Source organism: Mus pahari, chromosome 1 (genome assembly GCF_900095145.1).
Source record: "Mus pahari chromosome 1, PAHARI_EIJ_v1.1, whole genome shotgun sequence".
NCBI classification, from domain to species: domain Eukaryota; kingdom Metazoa; phylum Chordata; class Mammalia; order Rodentia; family Muridae; genus Mus; species Mus pahari.
This window is the reverse complement of record NC_034590.1, coordinates 111,260,887-111,278,413: the sequence shown is the minus strand read 5'-3', so window position 1 is coordinate 111,278,413 and position 17,527 is coordinate 111,260,887. Positions and strand designations below refer to the sequence as shown.

Sequence of the window (17,527 nt, the reverse complement as noted above, 5' to 3'; positions counted from 1 at the left end):
CCTTTTCCTTCTTGCCTCCTTTAGTTGGGGCTAGGTTCTGAGCCCCACTGTGCCCCAGTCACTTCCCTGGTCATGGAGCCAGCTTCCTTGCTGTGCCCTTGCCTGCTGGCAGCCCAAAGAAGGGGTGCTCAGGGACATCCTGGCTGGGTCCCATGGATTATTCCTGTGGGTAACCAGAGTCAGAGAATATGGCTTCTTCTTTCTGTGTCTACTACTCACAAAATTTCCAATGGCCCAGAGAGCAGAAGAGACATTCAGCACCCACTGTTGCTTAACACTGGGGACTCAGAACTGTCCAGGACCCAGAGCAGCCAACAGCAGGGGCCGCCTGAGACTTGCTGTCCAGTGTGCTGCATGGGGGTCTTCTCAACACGACTCTGAAGTTCTCCCCACTTCACAGAGCAGAATGTAAGGGCATCCCTATTATAAGATACCTGATCCTCAAACTAGGCTGCATGACCGAAAGGCCACATGACAAATAAGTGGCAAGTTGGGAAGGGGACATGGACCCATCCCTAGGGCCTTCACAGTTCCTATCTTCTGTTTTGAATTGTCAGTGGGCCCCCTGAGACTTGCTGTCCAGCATTCCCACCTTAGCCAAATCCTATAGCAATCTCAGTAGACTTGACTTATAACGGCTACAAGAATTTCCGACATTCATTTGGTCTTGGATTCAGCATTTATGTACTAAGTCATCAGACAATCAGGAGAGCCTACCCAGCCTTCACCCCTAAAGTGTCCTCGTGTTCTCTGCAGCCATGGCCCACTTCCATCACTGTCATGGTCTGCCTTCTGCAACCTCACGAATTGGTTCTCATGGGACATTACCCCAGCCCTTGGGACACCACATTGACCCTGACGTAAAAGTGACTTCTACAATCCAAACACACCCCAGAGTAACAGGCTGGTGTGGATGGAGACATGAGGCCTATTGTATGAAAGAGCTCTGGTTTACTAGGGGCATCACCAGTACCCTGAAAGGTGTGACCAGTGATTCTCCAGAGAGGCATAGAGGACTGGAGAAACTGTCCTCACATGCTAGCACAACCATGACAGGAGCCTAGAGTGTTCAGAATGCTCCAAGGCCATGTCAGTTCCTCAGGCTAAGGGACAAACTTCCTGGGAAGTGGGAAACCTTTATGTCAAGACATAAAGAGACGGAGGAATAAGGGAAACCCTGATACCATATCTATAGCCTTGGCAGGGGCACCTCCCCAGCAGCTGGGTTACCAGTCTAGCTCTCCCTTGTGTTCTCAGGATCAGAACAATAGGCAGATGCAGGGGTTTGACTTGGCCCTAACTCTGTGGCCAGGCTAAGGTCTACAGGTAGATTCAGAGTCAATACTGGACTGGTGATGTGGGTGACCCGACACCCCAACCTTGCCAACTGGCTAAGCCCTCATAGGTCTGGTGGGAAGGAGGTATTCAAGCTAAGGGACAAGGAAAACACAGGTCCTCTACAGTTGTTTCAATAGCTATGCCCTAGAGTCTGACCCAGACCCCTGGTGTGAAGAATGGCATGTAGCATGGACATTGAACCCCAAGCCCTTAAAGCCAGGACTCAGAAAGGGCAGGTGAGCCTCCCCAAGGGTAGACCATTAACTTGTACAAGAATGGGGAGCAAGGACTAGACAGAGGAAGTGCCCCTGAGGCAGACTGGAAGCCCCACTGAGGAGAAGGCTTAGGGGAAGCTAGACTAGGGCTACACTCCCCAGTACATGAACTGGGTATCACAGGTCCTCCATGCTAGCAAGAGGGAACAGACTACATGTTGGGTGTCCCAGGAGAAGGCTTGGGAGGCCAGGGAGATGCCAAGGAGGATCCCAAGATATGGAGTCTACAGCTAAAGGGTCCAGGTCCCTGGTACACTCCCAGGTCTACTGTCGATACCCCACAGTGAGGGATGGGGGACAGTTCCATGTCTTCCATTCATGGAGAGAGAGAGAGAGAGAGAGAGAGAGAGAGAGAGAGAGAGAGAGAGAGAATATTCAAGTACCTACAGTGAAAATAAAATCCTTTTCTCTTGATCAGTCACAGCCTGGTAGCTGCTGCCCCAGCCCCTGAAGAAGCAGCTCAGATACAACCTCGGTGTGATGTCAGTGAAGCCCCATCCGCAGCTAGAGTCCCAGCAAGGCATTAGCTGACACTTATATCCAGAGAAGCCCACCAGGAGGAAGAGTTGTCTAAGGCTCCCATAGGAGGCTCCAGCTTCCCCTAGGGAGCATAGAACTCACCCTTACAGTTCCCTTGTGTAGGGCAGCCTTCCCCTAGTTCCCTTATCTGGGGCTACAAGTCCTGAAATTTATAGGGCACACAAGTAATCTAGCAGGATACTCCCTGTACACCACTCCCAGTATCCGTGCTGGAGCCTCAGCAAGTTCTGGGAACTCCCTTCTTACTGAGGCATATCCGTAGAGGGGGATGGGGACCCCCCACTCCAATCCCTGCAGTGCCAGGTGATCACATTACATTTCTATTAACCAGTCTCTGCAATTCAATACTGTAAAATTATCCCAATGAGGTATTTTTGATGAATCCCTTATCTGTTCAGTAATTCAATTGAGGGAACCGTTTGTCTAAGCTGGTGTCCTAGTTAGGGAAGCCTTGCTCTTCCTACATCCCTTGGTGCAGGACCTAGGCAATGGAAGCAGGAGATTAGGCGGCTGGCTGAGTCACTTTCAGAGTGACAGGCCTGGAGACCCAGAAGGAGAAGGTTCTGAGGGAGTATCACTGTCCTGCAGGGCATGTTGAGGATAAAGGTGGAAAGGTGAAGGGGGGCTGATGCTCACACCTAGAGATCCAACACTGAGAACTCCCACTGGCCTGCATGAGGTTGTGGGTAGACTCCCACCTTCTGGATGCATACCATGGTGTGGCAAAGGAGGCACAGTTAGTGACAGTGCCCTGGCCAGCAGCTGTCTAGCTTCTGAGAATTACAGTTGGGGGCAATCTATAATGCTCTAGGAAGGTGGGGACCTAGAAGGAGCCACTGCAGCCTATAGACTTAACTGTGAGGTCCAGACAGACACCTGCTTCCATGCTCCCATATGCTAGCAGAAGTCTGAACCCTGTAGTTGCTATTTCCTGCTTTGCACCTGCCAGGCCCCACCCCTTCAGTGCCCAAGGGATGGGCAATGGGGTTGCCATGGTGATGAGGTTGGGGATGCCTTCCTTGGGAAGCCCCAGGGAGTCTCTATCATCCCACACACAGGCAGACATGGGAGTTCAGACCTTCACAGACACACCAGCCCTATACATATGTGGGTGTACGTGCACACACTCACACACACACACACACACACACACACACACACACACACACACACACACATACCTGCACACTGTGACACAGGCCTGTAGATCTGCATGAGCCCTCAAATCCCATCCCAAAGCAGAAGGCTCCAGGCCTCCTCATCTGAGCATCCTGGAGTCTTCTCACTCTGGTCCTCCGACAGCCCAGCAATGGGCCACTCCAATGTCCTCCGAGATACACAGCTAGGGACAACTTGCAAGACCCAGTGATGTCCCAATTTCACTTTCACAACCACCATCAGTGCCCCTTAGCAACATCCTCTATGGGCATGTGGTGCTCTGGTAGGTCGTCCTGAACCTTTTACCAGCAGAGCCCCAGTATCACCTTGAGGAATTCAAGGGTAGAAAAGGTCTCCATCTTTAGTCTTTCAAGGACACTCCTGCCCTGTTACAGTTGGCAGCTATAAGCACCAATAGGTCAGCAGAGGCAAATCCGCCCTCTCCATGCAGGTGGGACCCCACACCTGCCTTGTACCAACTCTGTTGCAGGAATCTACTGCAGTGAGCAGCTAAGACGAAGCTAACTAAGAGAAAGCTGGAGTTGCTGCTGCCTGTGTGTTCTTACAGCCAAGGAGAAGAAAGCAGCCCAACCAGCACTAGTTTCAAGCCCAGGGAAGCAACATCCCTGGAGGAACCATACGCAGGTCAGGTACCCCACCGCCCACCACCCATCCCCCCAAGGGGAAATGCTGCTTAGATAATCAGAGAGACAGTCAGACGGACCCATGCCTGGCCTATAATGCCAACGGGAAGCCCCAGTCAAAGAGGGGAATCACACTGAACCCTGCAGTCACCCGCTGTCAGGGACAGATACCCTGGCTCCACCCCTGTGCCAGTGCCTGCCTGCACACCCTCAAGCAGGAGGCCAGTAATCTGCAGTAAGGTAATAATAGAATCTGCTTAGTGGGCAGCAGGCAGGAAGGACAGGGAGAGGAGAGAAGCAGAGCTTGCCGGCCCACACTCTGGTACTTCCAAACAGCAGCATCTGTCCCCAAGTACCACTGCGCTACTGTCCAACTGAGAAACCTGGCATCAGTCTGCCTCGGCCACCTCTACCTCTCCGGGCTGGCACTCAGGCTGGGGGTTGCCTTGTCCCAAAGAGCTCTGCCTGTCTCCATTCCAGTACCCAGTGGATACCAGAACTTGAAGTCAGAAAGCCTGGTACTGTGCAGTGGGGTCTCTATTCCCATGCCTGACACCTGGGTCCCAGGTAGAGCCATCTGGCTGGCTATGTCCTTGTATACTCACTATGAAGTCCATGGCTCTAGGAAGGAGCCCCCAAGGAGAGGCTGTGACAGAGGAGCGAGGGTCAGGAAGTGTATGGCATTGGGAATGGGAACAGAGCTGGGAAGGGCAGACAGAGAAAGGAATGGGCATGGAGAAGTGAGGCCTGCCCAAAAGAGCTGACCCTGGTACCTCAGGTCCCATAGCCCTGAAGGCCTTGAGGTACTGGAAGTCAGGAGGCAAACCATCTGACCCTGGCAAGCCTCCCAGGGTAGCTGAAGCCTGGCTGGAAATGCTGTAGGAAATGCAGGTGCTTCTGAAGGGCTGGGAAAGAGCACTAGCTCTGGAAGTTTCCACCTAGAGAGTAGGTCAAACCACATTAGGCAGCCAAACCCAAACTTGGCAGCAAAAGTGGGCCTGGAGGCTGGCAGTTATCTGTGGAGATACCGCCACCCAATCCAGGTATCTACCAGCAAGAGACCAGCTTCAAGAACATCAGATCAGCACATGCCACACCAGTAATTCTGTACTATGGAAAGCGGCACCCCATCATCTCAGGTCTCCTGGATGGGATTGTCATCCCAGAACCACATCAAAAGATCCAAGGCAAAGGTCCCCACAGTGGCCTATGAACCAAAGACAATGTAACCAGGGGTGACAGCCATCAGCCTGCCTTCTTGGGCCTGAGAACAACCGCCACTGACCCCAAAGTGACCCGATCAGGCTCTGTGTTCCTCCCCTCCAGATGATGCTAGGGTATATCAGATAGTGCATAGGCCCCATAGGTTGGTTTGAGGGAGACCACGTGACACTAGAGAGGGGCTGGGCCAGGGTACTGCTGCAAACTCACTCCTGCCTCTATGTGCTAGTGTGTTTAGGACAGTAGCCCAAGGTCTAGGGGACAGTAGGACTACCAAGGGCCTATGACAGGCCTATAGTCCAACCTCTTACCCCAGAGACACTGGGTCCTGATGTCACTGAGTAGTGTTTCACTGGGATGGCCTTTAATGTGCCCTCTCAGGGATGGGATAGGACACTGGGCTTATGAGCTCACTCACTGGACAGAGCTATGCCTACCTTATCACCCTGTGGCATTTGCTATATACTATCGGTGACACTAACAGCTAGTTGTAAGTCCTCTGAGACTTGGGGTTTGGTACCCACAATCCTCCAATCTGAGATGAGCCTGCTTCTTTATAGAGACCCGAACAGCTGTTCCCACACTAGTATTCTGGCCAGCAGCCTCTTCAGAGCCCCCAAGGCCTCTCCTTATTCCAAACATCACCTGTTTCCAGTCACTACCATCTCCCAGTTAGCCTGAAGGGGTGACAGGAAAGATGGACTCTGTTCAGGGAACCAGCAGGGCTGGCCTAGAATCAAGCCCTGAGGGAGTGAAGGTTGGAGAAGCCAGAGGTGAGCATCAGCAACCTCTCAGTTCCTGGGGTAGGGCGCAGGAATCAGCCTGGCCTACAGTCCATGTCCCAACAGCTATCCAACGTTATCACATTCCTGAATGTCGTCAACCCTTAGAACTATGTAACAAGGGGCACCCAGGAGTGAGGACAGGAAAGGCTGCATCAACAGTAAGAGGTCTGCGTTCACCCCAAGATCCCCACATGAAAGGTCATGTCATCTTCCTGCAGTGAGAGCCACTCATGGGAGGATCTACCACCAAGAGGTCAATGTCAGAGTCTGTATCAATGAGAAACATTCTTCTCCAGAGTCAGTTGGAGGCCTGCACCTAGCACCCTTGGGTATGCAGGCCAGGTCAGGACCAGCAACATGAGGCCCAGTGTGCATAAGTTTCCACTAGCCCATAGCTAGGTCCATGTCCCAACAGTGACCCAAGGCCATCACAAAACCCAAGGCTTTCCCTGGGAAACAAATCTAGAAATTCACCAAAGACCTCTGAGTCCCTCACATAGCTTGGTACAGCTAATTCTGGGGACTGAAGACCAGCAGCTATCAGAAGTCCTTTCCCCCAACCCCACCTGGCAGAAGTTGTGGACTTCAGCACAGTGTTGCTGGACAGCTCCCAGCTAGCCAGGAGCAAAGGCCCGACTTAGGGTCTCCTGTCTGAAACTATCCCCCAAGAAGGTCCCGGGGACTTGAGACTTGCCAACTAGGGTGGACAGAGGTAACTAGATGTTGGCACCCAGCAGTCAAGGGCGCTCAGCACAGAGTGGGCATAGGTCTGGGGCTGCTCAGGAAAAGGGTAATAGTTCCAAGGACTCCCGAGCCCTAACATCTCTCATACATACACATGGACTAACAGATGGAAGAAAGCTATGCTCTTCTAAGTTGCCACAATACTTGTATACCCAAGATTCCTGTGTTCGAGAATGAACCCCAACTCACAGGCACTAAGCTTAGCCTCTGTAACAGCAGCTCCAACTCCAATGGAAATGCACACATTCTCCAGGGGCTCTCCCCATGCCAGTTCCCAGCATCTGCTAGATGCCAGACAATGTGACCATGCCTGTCATTGCTCACTGGCCCCCAGCTCCTAGCACAGCTTCTGGAGGCCACAGAGAGGCCACACATTAATGTGTTAGCATAAGAGCTCCACAAAGAGAGGTGCTAGGATGTGGGGTTTGGAGCAAGAGGCTTGGGCAGGCTGGTTTGCTAAACTGAACTCCATGCCTGCTGTACCCACTGTCCATCTGCTGGAAATGTAGTATACCTAGAGGTTCTTACAAAACCTTCACACTCTGACTGGATGGAAGCTGTATTAGGAGCCATTTGGGCAGGGGGCAGAGACTGCTGCCCTGCCTGGCATACAAGAAAGTCTGCTCTGAGAAGCTATTCTGACATACAATTCCACAAGAGATTGAGAGACATGGCCTGAGCTGGGATGCCATCCTTCTAGTCCCACCTCTACCTCAGCTGCTGAAAGGCTCAGAACAGATGGTCGGGTCTTGAGAGGCCCACCCCTCCTAGGCTTTTTGGAGCAACAGATCAGCAGATGGAGGCAGCCAATGGAAGAGGTCCAGTCCCAGGAAAGCTCCTTACTCTCATCCCAGAACTGGACCAGCATTTGCTCTAGAAGTCAGAGTTACTTCTGGGGTGGTAACAGCTCTGTGACCCCCAGTGTCGCTATATATATATATATATATATATATATATATATATATATATATATATATATATATACACACACACACACACACACACACACACTGGAACATTACCAGGTAAACTGGGTGCACAGTGCGATGGCTGGAGCTGAGCATGTCAGGGAGGGAGATGCTGTGATTTAGAGATTCCTCTACATCCTATCTGGAAATGCCATAATCCAGGTCAGACCCGGCACTGGGCACACAGTTCCCATAACAGCCACAATCCACAGAAATCCCCCAGGGCTGAGTCAGGGGGGATGCCCTTTAAGCTGGAGACCCACAGCTGGCTTCCTGCCGTAAGTCCCCTTCTTCCGTGCCCACCAGGCTGGAGCCAGAGCCAGAGCGGGACAAGCTCCGTTCTGTAGGAATGCAGGGATTTGCTTGAGGTTCTGTGTGCATGTGACAAGAGACAGATCCAGCCCACTCACTAGTCCAGAGACTGTGAAAACGGCAGAGGTGCCATTCTGAGCATCAAGAGGCTGGGCCCATGCAGCATCCTCTTGGCTAGCGAAGGTGACCTCAGTCCTGTCACCTCTTACCGCCCGCTGCTCCACAAAGAAGAGCTCCAGAAAAATCCCCATGGTGGAAGGAAGGGGTGAGCAATCAAAAGGGCCTGCAGCAAAGGTACCTCGTTTCTCTTCATGCCTCAGGCCCCTTAGCCTGATCCCACAGTTGTCACTGGGCACAGTGTGAGGCACAGAACTGCTCAGTCTAATATAAGAGCATTCTCCTGGCATAATCTCATTTTCGTGCCTCCCATGGACATATAGACAGGGAAACTGAGGCACGAAGAAGAGGGAATTCCCTATCGTAGTCTGGTCTTTCAAACTGGAGATCCTACCCAGAGACACGGCACACAAACTATGCCATAGGACAGCCATCAGTCCAGAGCCTCCAGACAGTTGCAAACACTACCTGCCATACCATGGGATAGGACTTGCCTAGCTCCTAGGTGGGATGGGCTTGCCTTTGGTGCGAATCAGGTCAGAGGAATCATGCCTGCAGCACCATCGGTCCAATGGAAGGTGGCACAATGTGACTCCAAAGACCAGAAACCTGATGATGATGCGTATGAGATCCAGCTGCTCCCCCAAACCAGGAATATGGTCTAAAGTGAGAAGGGTCGGCATTCTGGGTGTTTGGGTCACACTGAGCACACACGCCCTCGTCACTTAGGTTATAACAGGTCCTTGTTCACCTCTGCAGGGCAGCTAATCACACCGAGACAAGCCAGAGGAGGGGCAGCTAATCACACCGAGACAAGCCAGAGGCTATGTTTGGGAATAAAGTGGAGGGTGGGGCTTGAAGCTCATTGACCTGAGGGAGGAACTTCACCTGGCTACCCAAGAAGCTGAGCAAACCCTTACCTGGCCAATGGACTCCAGGCCCAAAGCATGAACAACCAACTCCATCTTAGGGACAGCCTTCCCAAACCCAGCATCTATAATCCCTGAAGGTGGCCACTCTGGCCAATATCTTTCCTCGGGCAAGGACTTCTGGTCAGGTTGAGGGAACTCTCAGTCCAGGATAGAGGCCACATGCTGAGAAAAACCAGTATCCAGGGGCCCATGAGCCCAGGAGAGCTTGTGGAAAGCTGCCTATTTGGTAGTAATCCTACCAAGCTGGTTTCACTCTGGCCACAGGTTCTCAGGGACCCACCACTATGTGACTCAATCTAGCAGCCCTACTCTTTGAGCACTGAGGGCTCGCCAGGCACTTCCACCACAAATCCCATCCTGATACTTTCACCCTTGCAAGGGCTGTAGGCAGCTGGGGTGACTGGGACTCCCAGGCCCAGCCGTCCCTCAACAGGCACATTCAGTCTCTCTGCGCAAACCGCCCACGGCTCTCAGCCTTAGCTGACGTGTAGCCGCCCCCACCTGCGTCACTAGCCCTGAGGCAGCTGTCCAGGCTGCCCTCAAGCCTCCGTCCAAAGGCCAGGAAGGCCAGCTCTGTTCTCAAGACCCCGAGGGGGCAGTGACAGTGTGAATGTTCCTACAGCACTCTGTCCCCAAGAAGGCTAAAGAATTTCTGTGCCAGAGACCCTCAGAGGAACCTTGTAGTCCCACTGACCCCCAGACAGCTCTGTGCCCTCTTCTAGACATCCCAGAACCACAAGGGACCAAAATTATCCATTCATACCCGACCAGGTTCACAAGGGTGCTGTGTGCACCCAGAGAAGGTGGCTATGTCTTCCCACACAATTAGGAAGTGGGGACACTACTCCACTCTACATGGATTGATAGGTCACTCAGGAAGATGATGTCAAACTCTATGTCTGGGGCAAGATCCCAGACCCAGCCTATGACCAGCATACCAGAAGCCACCCTCAAAAGGGGGAGGTTTCTTATCAACGAGATGGACTTTCAGGATATTGTCCAGCAGGAGGGGCTGGCTCACAGCTGCTGGGATCCAGAACACTGGCCCTTTAGAGGCAACAGAATAAGGCCCGGACCAAGCGGGCTGGGCCCTGAGTGGTAGCCACCCTGGCACAATCCCTGCTTTGTCCCTGAAGCTGCAGCCGAGGCCCAGCCTCCATCCTGTTCAGAACCCTGGGCAGCCTGGCTCAGCAGCATCTCTGGGCAAGGCCTTATGGAGGCTTGTGGGCAGCATGGATGTTAGACTGGTGGGACCTGAGTTGCTGGGTACATTGGCTATCATGCAGGTGTCTCAGGTCTTACTTCTGACCAGGACAGAAAGCTCTCTCTACAGAATAGGACAAAACAAGGGGCCCCATCAAACAGAGAAGTCCACATCTCTCTCACAGTATTCCCAAGAAGGGCTTACTTGCTCCTATCAGACATTCAGTTTTGGAGCCTCACAAAGTCCCAAGAAAACCCCCATTCCCAACCCCATTTGTAAATGGGGCCTAAGGCTTAAAGCCTTTCTACTATAGTTAGCACTGTCCAGAGTCAGAGCACAGGATTGCCTCCACCAAGTTCCAAGTGGGTACAGAACTCCTAGGCCTGGCCCACAAAGAACAGGCCTGCACAACCAGGTGTTAACCTACCCCAGGGACACTCCAAAAGAAATACCCAACTAGGTCATTGTGGAGGTGTCCTTCTTGATCCTTTGCCAGAGCCCAGACAACTAGACTTCCTAGCAACTTGCACCACCCTTGGTGATAACTGGCGGCTGTCCTGGGAAGGACCTGCTGTTCTATGTGTGACACAGAAACTTAGGTACCAAGATAGGAAGGGGTGAAAATTATATGTTCTCCCAGGACCCACTCCGTAAACACCAGGGGAGAATCTAGGGCAAATGGTCAGGGCACCGGGACACACTTGACAGGCTGTGTCCAGGAGTGGGCCTGTCTGGTGCTTCTAACAGGGGGAGGGGGAGGGGCTGGTACAGGCCTTGCCAGCCTTACACTACTGTTCATGTGACTAAGCAGGGAGGAGAGCAGTGCACAGAAATTAAGGGTGTGTCTATACACCAGTTGACACAGACAATGTCTGACCACTTTCAGAGAAAAGGAAAGGCAGCCAGGGAAATGGTGGGGCCTGGAGCCCCACAGAGCCTCAGCCCACCACCACACACTTCTGTGGTGGTTATGGATAGCCAAGTGGCATTCAGCTCTGAGACTGTCTGATGATCTGTCAGAAACAAAGCCTGGGGAGCGGCTGCAAGAGCTGCTGATTCTGCTTCGAGTCACTGTAAGGATTAGTGCTGGACCTACTTCAGTGCAGGTACGCAGGACAGCTCGCGCCACTGCTTCAACGTGCAGTTCTCCCTCGTACTCTCCCTATGGCAGGGCAGAGGCCTAGAGATAGCCCACTCTGGAATCCTGCCCTGCATAGGCCTAGTTCGCCAAGGCTCTGATGTGTAGTCAGGGCCATGGGCACACCGAGGGAGGCTCTATGTGGGCACACATCACACCTGAATGAGCATTCTTTCTCTTCGCCAATACAAGCATACCACATTCCATGGCAGGAAGCTCGCGGGGTCACGAAAAGGCTTCCCTGGTCTTCATCACTGCTTGTAACAAGGCAGAGACCCATGTGCACAGGGACACAGATGCACTCTGAGTCACCTCAGTGGGCTGGGACAGGATGGAGTCCTGGGGTTCCCCCACCTCTACCAAGAACACTTATTCTTGGAGCACACCTCCCCTTCCCTAGCCTCTGTGTCCTACTGCCTGCAGGAACAGCTGTCAGGGGGAATAGGAGCTCCTGAGCAAGCGTGAACTGTAGGAGGAGGGCTAGCAGTGCCCAGGCTTAGCTACGGAGAGGGGCAGGAAAGGGCAGAATAGCTGCTCGCCACCTGATAGGAGCTCTGAGCAAGGCCCCGGGCAGGCAGCAAATCATTTTCTCTGTTCCCAACAAGCACAATTCTCTCAGAGTGCTAGCTTTGAAGCCACAGTACCCTCACCTGTGCAACTAGGTCAGATGGCCAGAGCCAGATGTGGGAAGAAGGAGGCTGTGTAGAAGAAGGAGGGGCTCACAGCAGGGACCAGAGGAGCGCGGTGAGTAGTGATCACCAGACACCTCATGCCACCCACCTTCACTGTCGCAGTGGCCACCAGGCCCTTTCCACCCATAGTTATGGGCTCTGGGCCTTGGCCCCACACAGCTTCTGACTCAGCCCTCACCAGCCTGGCCCATCTACAGGGACTGAAACAGAAGATAATTGCTAGTTCCTGCTTGACATTCAAAAAGTTCCCTGGTCCAACAGCCACCGTTACTCCTGCTTCTGTTCACTTTATCACCCTCCACCCATGAGCACCAACCCCGCAGGTGTGTTGCATGCTCCTCACCTGTCTCCCTTCCCACCCGCCTCTCCCCACTTGTCTCTCCTCTGTTTCTTCTCCCACCTGTCTTTCACCCGTCCTCTGATCTGCCCCTTCACCCTTCTCCCTTGCCCATCTCTCCTCTGTCTTGTCTCTCCATGACCTGACTCTTCACCCTGACCTAAATCTCCTTGACCCATCCCCCCAGTTGCCTGTCTCTCTTACCCATATCTCCCTCCTCCCACCTGTCTCACCCTCACAGGCTTCTTCTACCCCATGATTCATCTGCAGCTCGGCAGTCATCAGAGCTCTCTTCCAACCTCTTAGTGGCCACTTGGAAGTGTGAGACGGATGGCTCGTCTCTCACTGTGGCAGCCCAGCTACTGACCTGTGAGCCCAGTCAAGATGGAAGACTGTCCTGCTCATTCATCCCCTTCTCTTGGCCTGACTGACCACTTCTTGCATAGTAGCAGGCCTGTCATCACCCTCTATAGTAGCTCTATGCTAGCAAGTATGTTCATTCTTTCTCTCTCTCTCTCTCTCTCTCTCTCTCTCTCTCTCTCTCTCTCTCCATCAACACAGGCTAGAGTCATTTGGGAAGACAGAAGATCAATTGAGAAAAAAAATGACCCCACCAGTTGGCCTATAGACAAGCCTATGGGACATTTTCATGATTAATGATTGATTCAAGAGGACCCATTCCATTGTGAGTGATACCACTTGGGTAGGTAGTCCTGGAAAGTTGCATGAGAAAGCAAGCTGAACAAATCATTAGGCGCAAGACAGCAAGCAGCATTTCTCTGCCCCCTGCTTCAGTTCCTGCTTCCAGATTCCTGCCTTGCCTTAAGTTCCTGCCATGACTTCCTTCTATGATGGACTGTGATGTGCAAACTGAAATAAACCCTTCACTCTCCAAGTTGCTTTTTTTTGGTTATGGTGTTCTAGCACAGCTATAGAAATCCTATCAAAGACAGGGTCCTGCAGGCCCTCTTGGGCTGTGAGCCCACAAAGGTGAAATTCCAGTATGGGTAAAAAAAAGTGTCCTGCCTCTAACAGGCAGAGCAGCGAGGCCATCTCAGTGTATGGAGGCAACATCTTGAGGTCTACCGTCCCATGGGTGATGGGGCTTACATTGTTCCACAAAGTTCACTACCACCAGACTACGCCCATCCATAGCCCCGAGAAGCAGCTTCTATTTGGATAGACAGATACAAGCAAAATGGAGCAAGGGTTAGTGCTGAAATGAGCAGGTGGGTAGGAACCGAAAACCATCTGTGTGTGTGTGTTCCCAAGACATGTGGTCATGCCAGGAGAAGCCCTCAGATCAGCATGTAAGCAGGGCAGCAGTGGACAGTGGTCTGGCCTACACTCCCTCATCAAGCTTTTCTGGCAAGAAGTCTGCCTCTGCCTGATCCTGCTGACATCTGCTGCTAAGTGACCAGGCCCAACAAATACAGTCAGGATCTACCTACATCCACCAGAACAATCCTCCAGTAATAGAGAGGGCAGACACACAGGATGAACAGTCTCCTGGGCGGCACATTTGCACCCCTCTGATGATCAACAGTTCAGAGAGAGGGGGCATCCAAAGGCCCAGGAGCACGATTGCTAGGGTCCTTCTATATCACCCACCATCACTGTGTCATTAACTATAGGACCATGTAATGCCACAGAGAAAACAAGGAGACCAACCCCTGCCCAGAGTCCACAAGGCACCGTGCATCATTCCCCACTCTCATCACTTACACACCCAGGGCTTCTTTTAACAACGTTTTATTGGTGCGATAATTAGATTATTTCACTGCCTTCTGCATTCTGCTGCTCCAGGCTCTTCCCTCACAAACTAACTTGCTCATCCCAAGAAACATGCAGAACTCAAGAGAACACCAGCTGCCTATGCCTTTCATTCAGTCCTGGGCCCCTTGATCAGTGCCTTGGTGTTGACTGCTCAGCTCAGGGGTTGACTCCAGGGTGGGAAGATGTAGCCCTGGGGTAAAAAAAAAAAAAAAAAAAAAACATCTGCCTTTGGCTCAGTGACATCACAGTTATGAGCCTCCAAGGGAACTCAGCTTGGTCCACCTTCTTCTCAAACATCATCTTCTACCGCTGCCTCCCTGAAGCCCCAAGGGTGCTTGTAGAAGGCTCTCAAACCCCCACCTGAACCACGCTGCACCTCCCCACTACCCTCTACTCCCTGGCCTGCACTGACTCTGGGGAACTTTTTCCAAAGAGAAAGGAGATGTGGGCAGCGCCAATCGGACCTCTGGGCAGCCGGAAGACAGGCCAGTCCTGGGAGAAGAAAGAAAATGGCTGAGTCCCAGCCTCCCACAAAGACGACTGTGTGAATGCGCCTCGCTGACCAGATGAGGGGGCTGACTAAACCTAGGCTGGCCAAATGTAAGGTAGTTCACGGCTGGTCTGTGGGAAAGCTGTGCAGAAATGGAACCTGCCCAGGGAAAGACAGTGGGGACTCTTGGGGAGGTTCGTTTCTGCTGTAGGCCCAGGTCTGTTTCAACCGCCAGGCGGTGATGTATGGCCCAAGCCCAGGAACCGGCACCCTCTACCTCCCCAGGGAAACCCAATGTCGCAGACGCTCAGGCTTGAGACTAGGTGCAGAAGAAGGCGCTGTCCAGCCTTCCTTAGGTTCCTGCGCTGTCAGCCCCACCAGAATGGGAGGTCCAGGCTAGGAAAGCCAGGCCAGGACCTGCCGGGCGGTGGCCGCTGCCTGGAGGTGGGGGTCATGCGGCCGGGACGCAGCTGCTCAGGCAGCACGCCTATTAACGCGGCAGACGGCAGATGGGCGCCCGCTCGTCCCCCTCCTCCCGCGGCACAATGGGCCCGGCGCTCGCTCCGGCGCACAATGCGGGCCCCGGGCCGCGCACCTGCAGCGGGACTGCCGGGAGTCGCCAGGCCCGGCCCATGCCGCCCCAGTCGCCGTGCGCCCCAGGCCGCGCTGCATGTCCTTGGACTGCACCCGCCCTCCCGCAACCGGTGGGCTGAGGGGCTCCACCGCGGGACCCGGGAGTGCGGCGGCCGCCGGCGCACCGCCGCCCATTGTTCGCGGCCGCCGGGCCCAGCCTGCAGCATCCCTGCTCTGCGGCCTCCCTCGGCCCCACCCGGCCGGTCAGCACGCTCTCCCCGGCCCCACGGCCCCGCGCCCGCCCTGCATCCCGGCCCCGCCCGCGCCCCCAGCCGCCGGCGCGCACGCACCTGTCTGCCCCTTGCCCAGCGTCTTCTCCAGCCGGTAGGGCCCCACATACTGCGCGTGCTGCGCCCCGCCGCCGTCCTTCCCCGTCGATGTCATCGCTCCCGGGCCCCGCGCCGGCGAGTGGGCGCCCGGGCGCGCGGGCAGGGAGGGGCCGGCCAGCAGTGCGTCCGAGTCCGCCGAGCGCCGTCCGCGCTGACCCGGCCCGCGGCGCTCCCGGGCGGGCCGCGCTGCTCCGCGCCCCCGCCGCCCCCCACGCCGCGCCCGCCGCACCCGTGCGAGTCCGGGCCGCGGGAATGCCGCCGCTCTGCCTCTCTGAGAGGACCCGGCGGGCGGGGGCACCAGGCTTCCGCCGCCACCTCCGAGGCCCGCGCCCCGCGCCCCCCCAGCGCACGCCCGTCCGCGGCCGTGCAGCCGAGCCCCGCCGAGCAACCGAACCGAGCCACTCAGCCGAGCCCAGACGAGCAGCCGAGCCGCTTCGAGTGCCTCCGAGCCCGAGCCGAGCCCGAGCGGGCGCCACCGGCTGCAGCTACCGTGACAACTGGTGCTTGCAGCTGTCAATCGGAGGCATGGCCCAATCAGCGTCTTCCGCCTGGACCGCCCCGCCAGTCTCTAAGAGCGCGCTGGGCCGCTGGGCCAGGGAAAGCGAAATTGGGGTGTTGTTGGGGCGGGGGCGAAGGGGAGGCCAGGATAGAGCCAAGAGCCTCCGGACAGTGCTTTAGCTGCCTGGTGCCTTGTCCTTAAAACGAATGCCGGACGGCGCAGGAAGCAGGCCTTGGGAAGACGTTCATGTGGTCTCCTTGGTCTAGGGGTTTCTCCCTGAACCCCTGGGTTTTGGAAGGAGTTTTCCGCCCTCGCGAGCGTTTTTCATATAAAATGGGGCCATTGGATCGTGGCAGGGTGCTGCAGTCGGTTTTGGAGCGCTGGTCATCAGGCACAGGTGCTCCCTGCAGGGTGGGGATATTGAGCATTGGCGAAGATACCGCATGCAGGCCGGGTTCTGCAGGCAGGGTGGAGATACTGCTTTTAGGTTGGGGTGCTGCATTCAGCGTGGGTGCTCTGTGCAGACTAAAGCTCTGAATACAGGTGATCTGTGTATGAAGTGTAATGTTTTATGCCGGGCGAGAGAGCTGTACGCTGCAGTGCCCAAAGTGCCCTGGGAGCCATTCTCCACCCGCTGTTTCTGTTCCCGTGGGAAGAAGGGGACAGCATTTCTTTGGTATGCCAGTAGACACCAGTATAGCAGGGTCAGTGAACCCTAGCAGAGGCTCTCTGCCGCAGACCCCCTGGTGCCTCCAAGCCTTTAGCGGCAGACCCTTTCTATGTTTAAGAGAAGCAGAGAGTCAAGGGGATTCATGGCACCCACCTAAGATCCAGAGAAGCCTCTGAAAAGAGTGTGGCCTTAAGGACGGTGGTGGAGGCGGTGAGGCCTACAGAGACCCTCTTTTTCTTGCATGAAACCCTTAAGATGTGCTGTGAAAGGAAGGTGGTGGAAGAGGAGAGATGGGAATCAGGCTCAGAACTTTACAGATGTAGGTTATACTTACTGTGTACTTCAGTGGAAGCTACGCTAGTCAACAATGTGCTAGGTGAACAAGTCCCATGGTATGAAGTGTCCCCTCCACCTTCAGCCACCTGCTTGCCCCTGCTCACCGTAGGTGTCACCGTGTGAACTTGAGGAGGGCCCCACTCTTTCCAGCACTATCTGGGGAGACCAATGGAGAGTGAGGACATTGTGGCCCATTCAGAGTTCCAATGTAAGAGAGAACTAGCCTTCGGAACAGTTTCTCCTCCAAAGAGCTGGCCTGATCTTTAGAAGTGGTAGATTTAGGGTACTAAATGTTGTCCTGAAGTGAGCAGTACTGTCCTGCTAATGGGGACACACAGGCAGTCACAGAGAGGGAGCCTGGGGCCAATGCTCACACCACTAGGGGCAGT

General features: G+C 54.4%; 1 protein-coding gene across 16 annotated transcripts in view; it reads right to left on the bottom strand.

Annotated features, from left to right (window-relative positions):
* The window catches only part of Brsk2 (BR serine/threonine kinase 2), a 52,962-nt gene extending 36,922 nt beyond the window's left edge, over nucleotides 1-16,040 (bottom strand). For 6 of the 16 annotated variants that reach the window (XR_003843517.1, XM_021214861.2, XM_029536935.1 and 3 more), the window contains exon 1: nucleotides 15,595-15,784. Coding sequence is in view for 13 of the 16 variants with exons in the window: in XM_029536935.1 (XP_029392795.1) it covers nucleotides 15,595-15,688 (94 nt within the window). In the remaining 3 variants the exon portion in view is untranslated. Of the gene's footprint in view, nucleotides 1-15,594 lie in introns of all 16 variants that reach the window. The other 10 variants (XR_003843518.1, XM_021214818.2, XM_021214799.2 and 7 more) reach the window with 3 other exon arrangements.
* Nucleotides 16,041-17,527: the final 1,487 nt, after the last annotated feature.